Here is a 19,937-nt window from a genome sequence, read left to right as displayed (position 1 = left end):
ATTTGAATCAGTTGGGCAGAATCAGAAACGTGTATAAAACATGCAGGACAATGGGCCCTGAGGTACAGGGTTTAGGATCACTGATGTAGAGGACAGCACAGATATATAAATAATTGAATTTTTTTTACCTTCTGTACTTGCAAAACCGTGTGTGGAGGAAGACTGATTGTGCACATCATACTAAAATGCAACATCCACAGAGTGAAACATGATGCTGGCAGCAGCATGCATTAGGCAGGGATAGGTAAGCAGATCAGAAATGAATGGGAGGTAGCAAGTAATCCTGAAAGGAAACCTGATAAAGACTGCAGGTGTCTTGAGTCTGGGACAGAAGTTCAGCTTCTAACAGGATAAACCTACAATTAACATCTGTAGAACTGATACTGATTTAGTATTTTTGTGTTATGTGAAGAAGTTACAAAAGATTAAAAACCTTATATTACATTCCTTTATTTAGGTTCTTATCCGCGTTTTGTCCTCTCTGTTCTCTTCATAGCCACTGAGTGTGATCCAAAAAAAGTCAAGTGACTAAACGTTTAAGTGATTCTGTTATTCCTGTCCTGATAAAAAGTTATTTTCTCACATTGCATAATATTATTTAGGGACTTCTTCCAACAAGACTGCAGTGACACTTAATGGTTGCATATTGACTTACTTCCTCCTATTGCTTACCTTGGTACTTTTCACATTGCACAATGAGCACGGAAATAACTTGGATTTTTATTTTCCGTGCACAAGTTTGCTAATATCCACCCCTTAACATCATAAAACATACAGATTTTAGGTCATACATGTAGTTTATGCCTACTTATAATATATTTGAACTGAATTAAAGCAGCAAGAGCATAGTGTTAAATTAGTTAATGGACTATTAGCTAATATAATGATTATACAATACATAATGTATTAATATATAATATTTTATTTATTTGAACATTGCATACAATGTATTAATATTTTTCTATAGGCCCATTGCATTGTTAAATCCATGCCCATCCAAACTGTTACTCAGCTGACTTTTTATTGTTACATTTCATTCAATAATTAGCTATTTTTCAATTAGTTATACTAGTTATAGAACTGTTAACATATGAACAAAACAAAAATTCCAAATAAAGCTGTTTTAGAGACAAATTTGTCTTCTGGAAAACAACATCCAGACAGTCCAGACGCAGAAGATGTGTCCACAGGATGGCAGCAAAACACAGGTTGAAGGCCTAACAACGCAGCAGCTTTATCAACTCATGGTTCTCAAACTTTTCTTTTTAACAAATACCACCTCGGTAAACACCACGTTTTCCAAGTACCACCCTACTGACAAACAGTTGAATAGAAATAAATTGGTAAATTCTTTTTTTTAATTTTTTTATCCTAAGTCACCGCATGATTGTTTGACAGATATGGTGAAATTATATGTCCCATCATAATCAGAAGCCAAAATGACCAAGTTTAAGTTTGGGAAAGTTAATTTAAACTCCTGGAAATTTTAATTCCGGGTAGAAAAATTGGAGATTCCTCACCAATCCCGACCTCAAAATCCAATATGGCTGCCTTGCCTACAAAAGTTAGTGACAGCCACAGTAAAACACTAACAGTTTGCATCTTATTACGCCTTTCACCCACAGCCTCCTTTTGCTAACATGTTGCTTTTATACAAACTTCAAAGAAATACATTTTCATTAACTTGTAGTGCCAAAAAAAGTTGTCTTAATCGCCTGTGCACCTGATAGCGGCATTATACATATTACTTGAAAATGATATAACAAAGCTAAAGGTGCCAATACACAATCTAAGGCATGTAAGATCTAACACTGCAACAACACAGTCTTGTTTTATTTAGAGTTTAGGGTTATAATGTTTTTAAATAGGCACTTTTTTCTTGTCCCAGAGTACTAAATGAGATGTGACAAATTGGAAAAGCATTTAAAAGGGTTTAAAATGAAATCACTAATGTTTACACATAAAACCTGACTAAAAACGGAAAAGTTGGAATTTAATTATTATTTTAACATAAATCCACAGAAATGTTTTCTTCTAGTCAGCACTTTTATTGTAACGTGTACAATAAAATGAAATTGTCATCTAATCAGAGCATTTAAAAAGCAACCAACAAAACATATATAAAAACAGATGAATAAAAACACACACAGACAAGCATACATAGGGGCATTACACCATATATTAAAGTATCATGTATTCTGCAGCTCCAAGATGTTCATGCCCAAGGTAAGGTCCTCTTCAAGATGAACTCCCAGGAATCAGAGGTCTAACACTCTCCACATTGCTCCCTGGCCGAAATGAAAAAAGCAATTTACGGGGAACGGGTTACTTCCTTAGATCCTTCACTTGTTTGTTATCCCTCAACCAGTCCATTTGAGTGGACAGTAAAATTGTCCTATCTGTATCCAAACTTCAATGTATTTTATTGGGAGTTTATCAGATAAACCAACATAATTGTCAAGTGCAAGGAAAGGGAATTGTATTGTGCTGTTGCCAATGTTGTTTTGCACCTTTTTCTACAACATTTTTTCCTTCCACTTAACTTTCCAATAATATAGCTGCATACAGCACTATGTGAACAGCCAGCTACTTAACCAATGAACCCATATGTCTCTAGCATGTTTTTATTAGTTCAAACTTTGTTTTGCTCATTCAGGGAAGATTATAGCTAACAGCTTGTGGTGCAAAATGGTGCTGGAACTCTTTGTAGTCAATTTTATTATATCCTTTGCCTTTCTTATGTTTTCGTAGTGATGCATTTTGCATGCTGGTGACACCTTCCACGCAAACACACGCATGCTTAACGAATAAATAATGCAAATAAATCACCTTGCATTCATACCTCTTTTTCTCTGCCTTTTTTCAATGTGAAGGCCAAAGAACACATAACAATCATTTAAACACAGACTTAATCAAAGTTATTAAACATTCAATAATTGTCGGGATATTAACCTTTTAAATATTTTTTTTATTAATAATTTTAAAAAAACTTTTCTAAATGAACAAATATTATTATTTCCATAAATTAAAATACAGTGGATGGGGCTTTGCTAGTGAATGTAGACTGTCTAGTTGTATCATTGTGGAGGTTGTGTAATTATAGATTATTTATGCCCTAATTTGAGGAGGGCACAAAGTTTAACAGAAATTAACATCTGAAATATATCCCTCTGTGTGTAATTGTACTGAATCTTTACAAAAAGTTTCACTTGTTGACATCAGTTGCTAAAATTGATTAACTTTTCAACGAAATTCTAATTTATGGAGATGCCTCAAGCCTAGTAAAAGCTGTTACCCCTTGACAAAACATCCCCTCCCCTAAAAAGGCCTCCTGAAATCCCAAACACCCTGCTTTCAGCCCCCACACATTTAATGAAAAGATCCATTCTGCTGCAGAAGTTGACAGTACAGTGGGCTAATTGAACACCCGCCTCTTCAAAATCCCAACCAATGAAAGAAAAGCTTTTAGTGGATCTAACCAATGAGCAACAAGCGCCTCCAAACGTATGACCTATTAGTTTAGAGTGTTGGCCAATTTTGCCCAATCAGCGGTGAGGCCGCCTGCACAGAGGGCTGGGCGCGAGAATCGGCGGGATGGACAAAAATTATAACGCCACACAGAGGCAGAGACGGAGGAGAGGCTCTGCTAGAAACATCTCTGAATGAAAGTGAGGAGAGCCATGTTAGTTCCTCCGTGTGATTGCTGGCTCTTTATACGGGTACATCGCATTTTAAAGGACACGAACTAAAAAAAACATAGAGTGACGCATTTTTTTTATTTTTTATTGGAGCGATGTTATAGCAGGTGAATGGCGCTTTTTTTTGTTACCCTGTAAATCTGATGTAACTCTGCCTCCAGTTAGCTCGCTGGCTAGCAACGCTCTACCAACTGAATGCAACAGCATCTCACAGACGACTAACGGCGATTTCTATGGATAGACAGTTATTCATGTGGGATTTTAGAGCGTTGCCAAACATAGGTTCGTCTTTGAAGAGGTTCAACCGTCCCGCCGGCTGTCATGGACACCGTGAAAACACGCAGGTAGGTGCCATCGCTTTCAATAATAGAGCCGTGTCACCGTGTGGTTCGCCTGCCATCTGGTTTACATAGGTTCGTGTCATTGTCCTGTAGGAGAGGGCGTCAGCTTTCAAAAATCATACAAGAGCCCCTGCACATTTAAGCAGGTCCAGAGTCTAGTGAATTACAGCTAATAATGAGCAACTGCTAATAGTTATTACACGTAAAATATGGGCAAACATAGTATAAAGCTGAAGCTATGGTAGAATGCAAATATAGTAGCCCAAATAAAAAGGGCATCAATAATCTATAATTACACAACCTCCACAATGATACAAGTGCACCTGCTCTTAGAGATGAATACAATTACTAGTGTTAAAGAGCACTGGTAATAGTTATGTAATAACAGATTTGCCTTAAAGGCATCTTTAAGGTGTCACAGTTTTTACACAACAATTCAAAACGCAAAATCTGATCTAATTGCTTTCATGTCAAACAGAAAAGCTTTTGTTATTCATACTGCTGCAACTAAAATAAATGTTGATTTTTTACAGTTAAAATGTAATTTTCTGTTAATTTTATTTCAATGCCTAGATGTGAGAAAATATTTTAGAATAACTTAAGTATAATATATTTTAAGTGCTTATTGCATAAGCCGTTTTGCTGTGATTCTTAGAACGTGAATCAAGTCCAACAAGCTGATATTAGCTGGTTGATTAGTCGGGCAATCTTTTTAGTTATCCAGCCTGCGATCAGCTGCTTTATACACAGTTTGCAGCTTACCAACTTGTTTTTCAAACTGTTACCTTAATTAGAATAATGGGTTGCTTCCCTGTAGCTATCAAACCATGGGGTTTCTCTAATGTAAATATTTCAAACAGCTGAATTTGTCTCTCTTGTAAGCGAAGAAAATGTGTTGCAGTCGTCTTTCAACCCGCTGACCCACAGTGCACAGGAACACATTGTAACATTTAAAAACCTTGATATAAGTTAGCACTGTTAATCTGCCCAGGCCTAGATCTATATAAACCTTAACAATAATTCCACTCCTTTCTCATCTAATCCCACATAATAACAAAACAGAGAAGATGCAGATGATAAGCAAGGTCAGACCAGGCTTGTGTCTGATAATACATAACATCTATGGTTGTTCCTGTATGTAGCAAGTGAAGTTATGTAGAAAGTACCAGCCTGCTTTTGTAACAAAAACAAAACAAGCTTGTTTACACACAGCCATGTTGTTCATGATTAAAACATTTAAAGTTAGATTATTTATATTTTTTTCAGAACTATAATCAAATGTTTTGTTAATAACTGACCTATTTATCTCTCTGTCGGGTTAATTATATCCAGGAGTTCAGACAGTTAAAACATACTCTGGCTTAAACTTAATGAATACAAAGTTGCCTCCATTTGGATTATTTAAAGCAAAAAGAAAACTGTTGAGCAATTTGATGCCTTGAGCAACAGGTTGCTTTAGTTTAAATGCCAGAAGGTTTTGTTACTTTTTAAACAGCTTAACCGTTCCGGGTTTTGCTGCGCCTTTCCATCGTACCTCCACCTCATCAACAAACCCACTCACTCACCCACTCATGCATCCCTGTGAGTGAAAGACTGTTTGCGTGGGATAATCTTTTTTTTTTTTGTCCACCTTATAACCTTCTTCATGTTGAGCAATAACTTCCAAATCAGAGGCATTCAAATACTGCATTCTACGAACCTGTAGCACTGTTTTCTTCTGTTTTATGCTTCATTAAATCAGACAGTCATCTGTGCATTTGTGCGTGGCATACGTGTGGTTTCTTTTTTTGATTTTATATTTTAAATCTGGGGAAATAGACATTGTTGTAAGTTGGACTTAGTGTCTGGATGTACTGGCTGTGATGCTGTAAATATAATCAACAATGTCATTTCGTTCTTCTACTGACATATCCTCTTGTTTTACTGTCTTTCTACGTTATTTCTGTAGTAATTCTAGCCTTGATGAGGATGAAGAGCTCCACTCCACCGATCCAGAGAGTAAAGAGAAGAGCAAAGATAAAAAGCTCCTGTGCAAAGTGAAATGGTCCCGGGATGAGGTAAGAGGATGAAATAAAACATCTAGGGTGTGACCTGAGAATCTGAGAGCATAAGAGGCTGAAACTGAAAGAGACTCCATAATGTTTGCATAGTGACCTGTGGCCAACTGTAGCGTGTTTAAATGGTTTTACAGACTGTGCTGTGAAAAGTAGAGTTAGGGAGACCTGTTTCAGGTCATCTAACACATTTTAACAGTAGGTAAAAATAACCAGAGTAAATACAAAATGCAGTTTTTAATTAATGATTTTATTATTAAGCAAAAAAGCTATCCAAACCAACCTGGCGCTGTGTGGAAAAGTAATTGCCCTCTTGTTCATTGATCAACTGTAAATAACCATATTTGCTGCTTTTAGTTTCATTCGCCACACAATTCTGCTCTTTAGCAGATAATCTTGAATGATAATATCCAGCTTTCAGTTCAAGAGCTTAAGCTCAAACTTGGGTTATGCTGCAGGAAACTGATTAAAAGGACATCAGCAAGTCCACCTCTGAATAGCTCAAAATAATTGTTTCAGAATGGCCCAGTCAAAGTTTGGACCTAAATCCATTGGAGATGCTGTTTGACTTTAGGAGTCACATACTTTTTCAATATTAAACATAATAAAATTAGTTAGCTGGTTTGCAACTGTTTGTACAATGAAAAAAGACAACGGAAACATATTCATTATTGAATTTTTTCCTCTCTTCTCATTTTTTTAAGGATGAAAAACTGAAAAAGCTTGTTGAGCAGCATGGAACCGAATCCTGGAAATTAGTAGCTACCTTTTTTCCAGTGAGTATTTTCCATCTATCTCAAGACAACATTTCATCCATGCTTGGGCTTAAGTCAAGAGATTGTTACCAGTTGCATTAGGCCCCACTGTGGCTGCAAAGTCCCAGTAAGTTACAGTTTTCAGGTGGCAGATTGGCCGCTGGGTTAAGGTGATGAGCTGTTTTTGAACTTTACGTGTCTGCTGCCACAGGGGAGGACAGATGGTCAGTGTCAGCACCGCTGGCAGAAGGTGCTCAATCCAGAGCTGGTAAAAGGACCCTGGACAAAAGAAGAGGATCAAAAGGTAAGTGGAGCTGGGAGTTGCTGATCTGGATACAAGGAGGGATTACTAAAAAGAAGATCATATTGGAGAAAGAGGGATGCTGTGATAGAGTACTTGACGAACACAAAATGCCACAATGTGCAACATATTATGTACCTTAAGGCTAACTACGCTCTGCACATGTGCAAGCTCTTTTTTTTTAACTTCCATTCCCTATTTTTACTCTCCACTACACCATTCCTAACAAAACAAGCAAAACAAAGCTCTTTAATTACATTGCAAACTTATCCATTTTCTGATTTTGTCATGTTGGAACCAAACATTGATTAATGTAAGTCAATCACATGAAATCAATACTCTTGCAAGGAGCTGCAGTTCAATGCTCGACTTTTTGTAACCTCTTTGCAGGTCACTGTTGCTAAAAAATATCACAGATCATGCCTCTCTCGATCCAAACATTACAAAAGCTAGCTATATCTAATCAGAGCTGTTACTGTTAGCTTGACCTCCCAACCAAAACATCACAACATTTTTTAGTTCTGACAGAATGGGATGAAAACAATCTGCTGCAGCTACACTCAGCGCCCCCTGAACACCTCTAATTCTTTGGAGCATCACAATTCTCTGTCTGAATGACTGTCTATGTATATCCATCTTTACTCCATCGTTTTGTAAATGAAATGATGTGTTGGATAGTGCACCTGTTTAAAGATTAGACATTTGGTTTGTCTGTGAAAGGTTTACATGACAGACAGTTTCATGTTCTGGTGTTTGTGCAGGTGATTGACCTGGTGCACAAGTACGGCCCAAAGCGCTGGTCAGTAATTGCCAAGCACCTGCAAGGGAGGATTGGAAAACAGTGCCGTGAGCGTTGGCACAACCACCTAAACCCGGAGGTGAAGAAGTCCTCGTGGACTCAGGAGGAGGATCGAATCATCTATGAAGCCCATAAACGGCTCGGCAACCGCTGGGCAGAGATTTCGAAGCTGCTTCCTGGCCGGTAATGTTGCCTCACATGCGTGTTCTTTCTTCCAGCCAGCAAGGAATCTGGCTGTACGTTTGATGCTGTCAATCCTTTCTCCTTACAGTACAGACAACTCCATCAAGAACCACTGGAATTCCACCATGAGGAGGAAAGTGGAGCATGAAGGTTACCTACAAGACAGCTGCAGGACTTTCTCCTCCTCCGGTAACGGGAAAAGACGTAACAACAGATCCTGTCCAGAGACACAGGACAGTGTTCACAGCCCTCTGCCTGTGAAGGCTCCCGACCAGGTCCCTTTTCAGCCTCCGCTTCACAATTCCTTTAAAGTCTTCTATTTGAGCACCTTTCAGCTTGATACTGTGTGTTGCAGTTGGCTAGTTTTTCCTACGATCCTCCCAGCGGACACGTCATCGACGGCCTTCCTGAAAATTCCAGCTTCATATCAGTGAGTCTTTGCATTTGAGTTATTGTGCATGAAAAGACATCAACCTGTCCTAATTTTCCTATCTTTATTGTTACACTCGCTTGTCGTTTGCTAACGTTGGACAAATCAAGCCAATGAAACACTTGACTGTCCTGTTTTTTTTTCACCTAACACTGAAACAATCGATGTTTGTGAATTTGTTGTGTTTTGTCCCCTTTCTTTGATTATCTTAACTCTCTTAACTCTTTCCCCTTCCTGTCTTCTTGTCGAACTCTCCTCCCTGATGTTCGCACACTCCAGCCATCCTGCCTGGATGATCCTGACAGAGAACAGAGAATTAAGGAGCTTGAGCTGCTGCTTATGTCAGCAGAGAGCGAAGTCCAGCGACAAGTGCAGTGCAGAGGTTCACGTGTAAGAACACACTCCGTACGTGTGTTTTAGCAGACTTAGTTAGCAGCCTGTGTGGGTTTGCAGCTTGCATATACTGTTAAAAAAAGCTCATTTTAACATAAATGTAAAGAATTTGATAAACAATGAGATATAATATCAGAGTGAGAAAATCTTATTTTTAGGTTGTCTGATTTGATGGAAACAAATAAATGACACTTCTGGTGGTTGACTTTCCATAATGAGCTTTTTTCTGTGTTTATGTGTGAGCACAAGATTTGAGCGCTTCCATGTGAGCCTGTAGTCTTGCTATATTTAAACCTATTGCCATCTCATATTTTCCCCGGGATTGGCCTTAAGCTGTGCTTTGTAGTCACCTCACCTCCTACAGTAACTGCGCTTCCACCCATGAAGCTGCTCCATCGTCTCCTGTTGTCCTGAACCCTTCACCATCCGCTTCACACATGAAGCCTTTACTTTTTTGACCCTGTAGTCTGTCTCTGCAGTTACTCTGTCAAGATTGAGTTACTCTGTCCTCATTCATGCGAACAGTGTTTCACAAGAGTATTCACACCCCCTGACAAAAAAAAAAGGGGTTATATGCAATAGATCAACACAAAGTAGCACACTGTGCAAACAGAAATCTGAAAAGTGTGGAATGGAACCAATTACCCTTAAAAGTAAATTAGTAAATAGTTTGCTTTACATGTAGCTGTTCAGTGAAGGGTTCAGAGGTTTGTTAGAGAACATTAGTGAATAAACAGCATCATGAAGTCAAAGCAACACAGTAGACCGGTCAGGGAGAAGAACTTTTTAAAGCATGGTTACATTATAAATCAATATCCATAGCTTTGAACACATCACAGCACTGTTCAACCCATCATCTAGAAAGGGGAAGTGTATGGCACAACCACACATGTACCAAGACATGGCTGTCCACCTAAACCAGCAGGGAAGCAACCAAGATATAGAGGACATGGCAAATGTTTGATACAAGATGTGGTGGCCGGATGAGACCTAAACTTGACATTTTAACCTGCATGCAAAATGACCCCGAGCACAACATCCCCATGGATGACAATCCTGCAAGAAAACTTGTTCGAGGAGACCCCAGGCTGGGGCGGAGGTCCACCTTCCAGCAGGACAACGACTGTAAACATACAGTTGTAGCTACAATGTATTAGAATGACCCAGTCAAAGTCCAGACCTACAAAGAGATGAGAACTTGTGGCAAGATTTAAAAATTATTGTTCACAGATGATTTCCTTCTGATCTGACTGAACCTGAGTTATTACCAAGAAGATTGGGTAAATATTTCTATTTCTAGATCTACAAAGCTGGAACAGACAAGCCCCCAAGAAACCTGTAATTACAGCAAAAGGTGGTTCCGCAAAGTACTGACTCAGGTCGGACTGATGCACGCCACACTTTTCAGATCCTCAAACAATTTCAACTGTAAATGATTTTTAATACCCTTCACCATCACATAAAATACAAATTTAGGTTTAAGGTTGTGATGTGATGACATATATATATAAAAAAGATCAAGCGGTGTGAATACTATTATTATGTACGCTGTACACAATAATTTATGTTTTTACCATTTAAATTCCCTAAAAAAATTTTTTTTACTAGCACATTTGTTCTGCAAACTACCTACACGACATTTCCTGTTTTATAGATCTTTCTTTTCCTCTGCTGATCCTTAGAATGTGGAGCCGTACCCAGCCTGGTCAGACAGTCTGTCTGAGGACTCAATGACCACAAGCAGCAGCAGCCTGGAGGAGCAAGCAGATAGGGGGTCCTGGAGAGGTCCGGAGATTCTGACAGCAGCTCCTCAGCAGCTTCCAGTCTCCCCCAGCAAGTTCCTGACTGCAGAGGCTAGCGCTGTGCTCTCCAGCCTTCAGACCATTCCAGAATTTGCAGAGACCATGGAGCTCCTCGATTCAGTAAGTTCCAGAAGCAAAAACAGCAGAATAATTGTGGTGATCAGATATGATGGATGTATCTACAGAGGCTTTCTTTTTTTCCCAGCAGAACCCTGGAACATGGAGTAATGTGGCCGGTTTTAATCTATCGAACACAGCGACACTGCCCAGGCACAGCCAAACCGGCTTCACAGATCTCTTGCAGGAGAGGACAGTTTATGATCCAATAGGTTACACTGTCAACAATCCCACTGCCATCGCTGGCCATGATGGGAACTGTCCACCGTATGGTTTGGTAGCCGCTGCCTCCCAGACACCCATCAACAGCTCGAAATCCGTCAAGGACTCCAGTGAGAGGAAGAAAAGGAGAGACAGGGGACAACCTCTGTGCGACAGGACTTGCTCCTTGTTCTTGGAGAATATCTCAAACTCTCCAAAGAAAACGCCCACTAAGTCTCAGCTGTTCTCCCCATCAAGAGTAAGTGGAAGATTTTGTCTTCACATATTAGGACCTTTGTGTCCTCTTGCAATTAATATAGAGATGTTGCTTCTGGTTTAAATATCATGTATCTGTCATTTAAGTTCTGCAACATATCAGTGACGGAGCATCTGAACCTGGATGATCCCGCCTTGACCTCAACTCCTGTGTGTGGTCAGAGATGCCTCCTCAATACACCTCTCCTGAAGGAAAACACACCCAAACATCAGAAAGAAAATGATGGGTAAATACATAAATTGTGAGAAATAAACTTCAAAATGTCATTATTTATCAAAATGTTGTAGTTAAAGACATTTTTTCAGTTCCAGGACCCCTAAATTACGTAAAAATGCAGCAGTTCCAACCCCACGGACCCCGACCCCATTCAAAAAAGCTTTAGCAGCCCAGGAGAAAATGCACGGACCACTGAGGATGGAGGTAAGGCACTGATCATAAGGTTGATTGTTATTACTACATTTCAAGGATGGTTGTCATTTAAACTCCTCCTGTTGTGGTTTGCAGCCACAACCTTTGGTGTTTCTGGAAGAGGACATTTTAGAAGTTCTGAAGCAGGAGACAGGAAGAGACATCTTCAACAAAGCAGACTTGTGTGACCACAGAGCATGGAAACATAATGTATGTCTGACTCTGACCCCCATATGCTTGATATGGTTATTTTACATTCCCGATAAAGAAATATTGATGTAACCTTTACAATAAATATTGGACTTTAGATGGATGGTCCAGCCAGAAAGGTGCGCAAGTCTCTTGTACTGGACCCTTGGGTTAAAGACAGCCTTGATCTCCAACTCTTCCAAGAGCAGCTCAACAATGCACAGGTGAGTCAGTCTGATAGTCTTAAATCACAGGTTCACATCAACTGTAATACTTCTGGTTCTGTTTTCAGCTGCTTCCCTCAGAGGTCGCCACAGCGGATCTCCTACCTCCATCTCACCCTGTCATTTGCATCCTCTGCTTTTACACCATCTTCTTCCTCACTATGTCCATGATTCTTTTTTGGCTACTCCTCTTTTCTTCCTGCCTGCCAGATTTTCTCCCACATCCTCTGTCCAATGTATACACATCCTCTCTTCATACCATGTCAACCTTGCCTCTAACTTCTTGTCTAAACCAGCCAACCTGAGCTGTTCCTCTGATCTGCTTGTTTCTAATCCTGTCCTTCCTGTTTACTCCTAATGAGACTCTCGGTACCCTCAATTTTGCCACCTCCATCTCTGCCTCCTATCTTGTAGGTAGTTCCACTATCTCCAGACTAAACATTGTATTAGGTCCTACATTCCCATTTAATCTTGCTGCCACCCCTTTCCCACACAACTCTCCTGATGGTCATCTCCATGCAGCCTCCAGTCTGCTTGCACCCTCTTCTTCATCTGTTTCTATATTGTCCCCCAGACCCTGGATACCTGAACTCATCCACCTTTACAATTCAACTCTTTCAGAAAGACCTTTCTCTCTGCCTCACTAACTCTATTACTAGTGTTTCAAAAAGTAAGTTGTCTTCAGATCATGACATCTTTATGCTGTATCTTTATAGGATTTCTGTAGGGCCTTAAAAGTTAACCAAATTTTAAAAGACTTAACCATCTCCAGAATTTTATTGCTAGCTCTTATAATTTATTGAGATGAGTCGTGCAATTGTTCATTATTTGAGTGTGCTCTGATGTGTTCACTCATTCTGTGTACCTCCGAATACCACTGACTGAGGTATTCAGATGTTTTGATGTGACAGAACTACAAGGCCCACGGATCAGGGCAGCTATTGGCCTTGTCAGAAGAGATTTATTATGTTCAGATTTTCCCTTGAAACCTGAACTGAATAACAATCAATTCAAGATTTTGTTTAAATCTGCTGCCATTTCTCCTTATATCAACAAGTCATATCTTATCCTCTCTAATTTCAGTAATCTCCATCCTATCTCTAATCTACCGTTCATTTCCAAAGTTCTTGAGGTAATCGCCGGCCAACTTCACTCACATTTAATAGCTTATTTGAACAGTATTAATCTGGTTTTTCACTCCACCACAGCACTGAAACTGCTGTCATAAAAATTACAATTTTCTTCTCCCTGCTGACTCTGGTCTTCTGTCCATCCTCATTCTCATCGATCTGAGAACGACCTTTGTCTACCAAACCTACTCTGCTGCCTTACTGATTGTCTCAGGGAGCTCAATCGCTGGTTTTATAACAATTTTTCTCCAACTAACCAGTGAAAAAAACAGCTCATTCTTGTTAGTCTTTCCAAATCTGATTGCTTTCTCATCCCATTTAACAACTCTCAACAGTCTGGGTGTTATCCTGAACAGTACACTTTCCTTCACGTCCCACATCAATAACGTTGCTCGATCTGCTTATTTTCACCTTGGTAATATTAACTGTCTCCATCACTCTCTCACCCCTCATTCCACTGCCATTCTTGTCCACAGTCTTGTGACGTCCCGGATCCACTATTGTTACTCCCTCATGTGTTTCAAGGTTTTTGGGTGTTGCTTGATACATACAATAATAACAGCAGTAACTTTATTTTAGGGACGTCATTTACCTCCTGTCATTCTGCAGGTTTCAGAAGAAAGTCAGATGACAAACTCTTCACTGGTCAACCCGACCGCTGAGGAAGAGGAGGGCAGGCAGTCAACCTCTGAGAATGACAAGTCCTTATTAGGAGTCCACAGTCAAACCCACCACTTCTCCAGGCTTGAAATGGAAAAAGGTTCTTCCTCACTCAACGCACCAAAATCACCACCTGAACAGGTATGTGAAACCAAACGTAGTCTGAATGACAGTTTAATAAAGAACAAAATCATGAACAAAAGTCCAAAACTAGGTGAATTTCTACTGCAGGAGCCTCTTCCAGGAACCAGCTTAGTGTTCTGGGGTCTATTAACCCTGTACTATTTCCACTGTAGGAACCATTTTCCATGTAGATTACTGGGGTAGAAATCTAATCCCATAAATAGTCCCTCAAAGGAAGGAAGTGCTTTTTGGAAGTACTCTGAACCAAGGGTGGAGTTTTCTGTGAGGGAACTGAACATTTCTTTCTGATTGAACTACCCCAGCATTTTGTTTTAGCCATCTTCCAGTTTACACTCGTCTGCACATCATATATTTTTTGAGCTTTTAATTGTAGTCATTAGTATTTATTTATTTATTTTTTGCAAAAACACAATTCAAACCAAGTCACTCATCTTGCTTTGCGCCACTAATACATGATTAAAATGATGTGTGGACTTCTGCTTTTAGCCGTCTGTGGAGGTAAAGAGAAAGTAAGCAGTATAATCAAAGCCCTCTTTTGGGATGATGCATGGTTTTACCACATTTATTATCAGAGATAACAGAATAGTGTATCATGAAAAAACAAAAAAACAGATGCTTCATTTGCATGTTAGGTTATTGCTGCTTTGACACGCAGTTCAGGCTTTAACTATAAAAAACTTAAAAACTTACAGATTTCCTCATATTTGAGTTGTTTTATTTCTGTTTCAGAGTGTAAATGCTGTCAAAGTTATAGATGTAAAACACAGACTTGTTTTACATCACTCTTCTTCTCTAAGCAAGACAAAATCACTGCTCTTAAATTAATTTAAAGTCTATTATAGTTACTGTTTTCCAATGAGTCTGGATAGAGGTGCTTTACATAGGTTATAAAGTGTAACCGCTGTAAAAAAGTTCTAGTTTCTAGTTTTCTTGCTGAAAATGACAGTATTTATAATTTCATACATATTGAATTGAGGCAGTAGTTTAAAATGAGTTACAGTTGCACATATACACCTTGTTTGAAGTTACTTCAATAAGCTTTTAAACCATAACTGCTGTGGAACAATCTGATATTAATGCTGTTTTAGTCTGATACAGCCCTTTTAAATCACATTCTGGACTCTACCGTTGCAGCTTGCTACGGTCCCTCTCCCCAGATCACAGAAGCAGCACTCCTTCAGTAGGAGTTCTCCTCTCATTGTGGGACATCATTTATGTGAATTGCCTGTTTTTGTGCCCTGCAGTGGGAAACACCCATGACTGACAGCCAGCGTACAGTAGAAGGTTCCTGTGGAAAGTACACGTCAGTGCTATGAGCATGTGTTAGCCAAACTAACCACCAGTCACCTTCCCTACAGGTGAGCGAGTGGGAAGCAGTGGTTTATGGGAAGACCGAGGATCAGCTCATCATGACAGAACAGGCTCGACAGTATCTGAACCCCTATCTGTCGTCTGGCTCTGCCTCAAAGGCTCTCGTCCTTTAAAGCCGTCCTCCGCTCCCAAGCCTCACAAGCAGCACTACATCTGTCCAGCAACTACAACTGTCCACTGAGTCCTGAAGGAGACAATCCAGTGGTCCAGATCAACACTGCCAAGAATGTGCACACAAAACCCTGACCGCTGGTACTGTTTTTAACATATTTCTAGGTCACCTAGTCTTTTTCGCTCACCTACAACTTTGCCTACATTAGGATCTAAACAAATAGCGTGTATATTACTAGCCTTGGCTGCTTCCAAGTGATATATTCTTTATATATAATCTTTAAATGCCAAGAAACACATTTCATAATGTGTCTCTCTCAGCTTGTTTTGCTAACCTAGTTCAATTTGATAAAAACAAAAGTCACACGTACCACATGTGTAGCTTTTTATTGGCTTAACATGCTTTAAAATCACACTACAGGTTTTTAACTAGACACCCATTGCAGAACATAACACTCCCTTCATTTTAAACTGAAGCAACAAAATGCAGCTCTGTGTCTTCATGTAGTAGCAGTCGTTTGAGACGCTAATCCAAGACGCTGGTGTGAGGTTTCGAGGAAGAAAATGAGCAACTTTCAGTCAGAATTGCACTACTGGGATGATTTTGCTGCTGGGAAAGGAGCAGTGTGTTTCTTCCGTCTTTTTTTTTTCTTCAAAAGGGCAAACTGGACAGCACTCGCAATGGTGTCTGTTTTACAACACAGCATTTCCCATTCGAGGCCACGGAGTCCGTGGAGACGTCAGTTGAATGTATTTCCTTGCAATCTACATGTGAAAGAACCTCAAACGTGGAACGGTACCTTTTATTGTTTATCTCTAATTATTTAATTTATTTCAGGCTCTTCTGAAGCGTAGATGTTAATATAAATAAAATGGACACCATGAAGTTTTCTCCGTCCTCTTTTTTTTTTTTTAGTTTGCTGATAAAAACAGCCTAAAAAACATTTGCTCTAAGCATGTCACTGTTTAAATAAATACAAGAAATCCCCTTTGTCAGATGTTTCATTGTGACGGTTGATACTGACAGGTTTTCACATCACAAGCAACAAACATTTGGCTGAGAAGGATCAGGTTTTTAGGTTGTAGATTTTTATTTATTTAATATCAACTAATTTATTTATTTCGTTGAAAAGGAAACCTTTCAGAGAAACTATTAAAGAATTTTATTGTATTTTCTCTTTAATAACAAAAAAAACAGGACTGGGCTGCCATTCAGTTTAATATCTCCAAGGCAAAACAACATGCACTGCCCCTTATTTTATGCTCGTTTTATCTCCCGATTTTTAGAAAATGATCATTTTGTAACATTTAGATAGTATTTATCCCCCTTTAAATAGCAGGACTCCATCTCTAAAATCTAATCATAGACAAACTGCACTTTTTTATACGTATAAATTTAAACTTTTGTTCATCATCATGACGTAGCTCTTTGTTTGTGTGTCTGGGTTAGTTTGTAATGAATGCCTGATCTTTTGTTTCTCTTGTTTGGCTGCAGAAGTTTGTATTTTAACTACACTACTTAACAAAAAAACAAGCCTTGCAATTAGGTATTTTCTAGGCAAGATGGTTGTGAGTAGAGCAGCCAGTGTCTGCTTGTATCCTGCTGACATTCCCTGAACCGATCCTAACTTCCTCACTGGTTTTTTTTTTTTTTTTTTTCATGATCTGTAATTGCCGTTTGTGTTTCAGGCTACGTTGTATTTGTTCGGGAAATGAATTGCGGTGAAAACTACTGTTAGCAGTAAGGCTGAAACAATTAAGCGGATTAGTCGTTATTAATGGATTATTGAAGTAATCTTTTAACTAATTGAGTAATCGAATAATTGTCAACTGGAGTATACTGACTCTAAAATGTGTCATTTGCAGAAAGAACAGCACACTCAGAGCAGTAACAAGGCAAAAAATTGTACAACAAATATCAACATTTTGCATTTAAGTTGAAAAACCTTTATTGTCTGCAAATTTGCTCTATCCAGAACTCCTCAAGCGGCATAGTTTTAGTTTCACCTGGTTCAAATTCTGTGAAAAGTCTCCTATTAAGCGGCTTTTGCTGTCCGATTATTAATCGATTAATCTAAAAAAATAGTTGAGAGATTAATCGATTAACAAAATAATCGATAGTCGCAGCCCTAGTTAGCAGTACAAGCCCATCTTACTGTGGGTCATTGGTTTACTGTAATAAAGTTTATTCCTACTGATTTCTCTCGTGTTTTAAGTGCAGCTAGCATAGCAAATATGAACTCAGTGGCATTAATGAACGTCTGGCTTCCAGGTGTAAATAAAAGCATCAAAATCTTTGTTTTTAGCCCCAAGACCAGCGTTAAAATCCAGCCTCACAAGCCGCCTTCGGACTTTGCATCATTTAAACACCAAGATCAGCACTGGTACTGATTGGAGATCAACTGGCCAAGTTGTGAAGCAACCAGTATAAATTAGGCTAGCTATATAAGGCTCGGCTATTTGCAGGGACAGACATTTTTAGTGGCATAATGATTCGGCTCCGAGTCGTTTATTCTAGCTGTGAAAAACCAGGCTTGGTTGTTTTATAGAACCTGTAAAGTTCTGGCTCAGTTGCAAAACACCTAAATGATAATTACAGATCATGCAGGTATTTTTTTTTTCTACATTCTGCTTCGGAAGTACGAGGGTTACGGTACAATCCGCGTTGTCTTCCATTAAAATGACTCCTATACGACTTTATAATCTGCACTACAGCTGTAAATCTTGTATTCTCAGCATTTAGTGGACCCTGCATTGCCTGTAATCTGGATTATCCTTCCTTTAAACCTCTGAGTGAGAATAAGCAGAGAATCTTATCAAGGAGGAAGATCGGGGGAGTTTGGTACAGACGGTAGACTAACATCTATGTAAGTGATTTATACTCCGATGTGTCGAACCTGTTTATATTTGTGTCATATGTTCCCGCTGGCTGGTTTGACTTATGTTTGTAAATTCCATCCATGAAGTGCGAGTTCATTTGTTTTTAAGTTAACAATGCTTTGACCATGTCAGATTATAGGTTTTGAGGAAAATAACTACATGCACAAGATAGAAGCAGCTGCCGTATACTACTGTAGGTATGCATGAGCAATAAACGCAAGATGCTCGGCGAAGCACATTTATAAAACGTGCTGTTTAATGTAGCAGTTAAAGCCATCACTATGTTGCCATAGTTATCCTGCCAGCTCTCTTTGTAAAGATGTACTTCATTTCTGAAAAATAAACGCATCTGTTGCATCACTTTCCTGGTCGTCTTTGTTCAAATCCCAACGTAATAAAGATTTGTCATGATCCTTTAAGGTTCCTGACATGGTCACAGCAGGAGTGGAAAACATCCTGATTTCTTTGCCAAAAGCTGGAGAGAGAACGAAAACTGTGAAACTTCTTTTTATAATTGATCTGGGTTCCTTAGCTGGAGCTGCAAGTACTTCAGGAAAACGGAGGTTGAAAATTGATAAGAGTGGTTAAAGATGACTTTAATGTAAATGTTTGGGCATGATGTCATCTTGGCCTGAGGTCCAGGGACACGAGCCCCTTCCACCAGAACAAGACGCCTCTCCACAGGGTCAGCTGCTGGCCCTAAAGGGGCCCACTCACCCATGACTTAATGCCCCCAGGGTCCTTTGTCTTTTAGGCTGTTGGTTTTACAGGCCTATTCACTCAGTCACCCCCCCTCCTTCCACAAATGGAGTGAGGCAGAGAGCATGACAACCTGTTTAATGCTGGAGGAGCAGCAGCACGCGTGCATATAAACAATTTCCACATGGGCACCACAAACACACCACTCAATCAATTGGCGCTGCCTCTGCTGTCATTCGAGGATGAGGGGGCCTTTTGTTTGTGGGCGACCAAAATGAAGAAGCTTGTTGGTCCTAAACGGGCATGACCTTCGACCTTTTGTGTTGTGCAGAATTCTAAAGGGATCTTTCAGAATATTTAAAGTGAGTTTCAGTTGAATACTTACAAGTAGTCAATATCAAACAGGCGGTAGATAACCTCCTTAGCATCTTTGTTTAGTACGATACCAAATGCTTGTACGCTTTGCCTAAAAGAGGGAAGCATTTTCTACATCAAACTCAATTGCCCGTAAATTTCTTTTTATAGACACATCCGGCTGATCTAGTTAGATTATACAGATATCTACTTTGATATGAAGACAATCTTGGATCGGGGAATCTGTAATGATCATACAGAGTAAGGTAAGGTATGTTTGAGTCCATTTGTAGAAATGCCTGCAGCACTGCAGAAATGAAGGAAATGCTAAAAAAAATACCCCCTCACACACACACACACTTGTAAGCATCTGCACAAACTCCAATGAACACACTATGGCTTTATGTGTGCGCAAG

General features: G+C 39.4%; 1 protein-coding gene across 6 annotated transcripts; it reads left to right on the top strand.

Moving 5' to 3' along the window:
- The first annotated feature begins 3,538 nt into the window (after positions 1 to 3,538).
- mybl1 (v-myb avian myeloblastosis viral oncogene homolog-like 1) lies at positions 3,539 to 18,832 on the top strand. 6 transcript variants are annotated; one of them, XM_047349026.1, is made up of 17 exons: positions 3,539 to 3,719; positions 3,864 to 4,042; positions 5,988 to 6,096; positions 6,798 to 6,869; positions 7,060 to 7,152; positions 7,911 to 8,131; positions 8,220 to 8,406; positions 8,487 to 8,561; positions 8,841 to 8,966; positions 10,637 to 10,876; positions 10,962 to 11,333; positions 11,438 to 11,577; positions 11,657 to 11,771; positions 11,856 to 11,969; positions 12,068 to 12,172; positions 13,912 to 14,103; positions 15,465 to 18,832. In XM_047349026.1, the coding sequence occupies exons 2-17, from the start codon at positions 4,020 to 4,022 to the stop codon at positions 15,588 to 15,590; spliced, it is 2,310 nt and encodes a 769-aa protein (XP_047204982.1). In that variant the 5' UTR covers positions 3,539 to 3,719; positions 3,864 to 4,019; the 3' UTR covers positions 15,591 to 18,832. The 6 variants fall into 6 exon arrangements, with proteins under 6 accessions (XP_047204982.1, XP_047204980.1, XP_047204981.1 ...); XM_047349024.1 differs by having other exon boundaries at positions 3,860 to 4,042; XM_047349029.1 differs by having other exon boundaries at positions 3,540 to 3,719; positions 3,860 to 4,042; positions 8,841 to 8,951; positions 10,965 to 11,333.
- Positions 18,833 to 19,937: the final 1,105 nt, after the last annotated feature.

Source organism: Girardinichthys multiradiatus, chromosome 21 (genome assembly GCF_021462225.1).
Source record: "Girardinichthys multiradiatus isolate DD_20200921_A chromosome 21, DD_fGirMul_XY1, whole genome shotgun sequence".
Taxonomy (NCBI): Eukaryota; Metazoa; Chordata; class Actinopteri; order Cyprinodontiformes; family Goodeidae; genus Girardinichthys; species Girardinichthys multiradiatus.
Note: the sequence above shows the minus strand (reverse complement) of the source record. Positions and strands in the feature narration are given on the sequence as shown.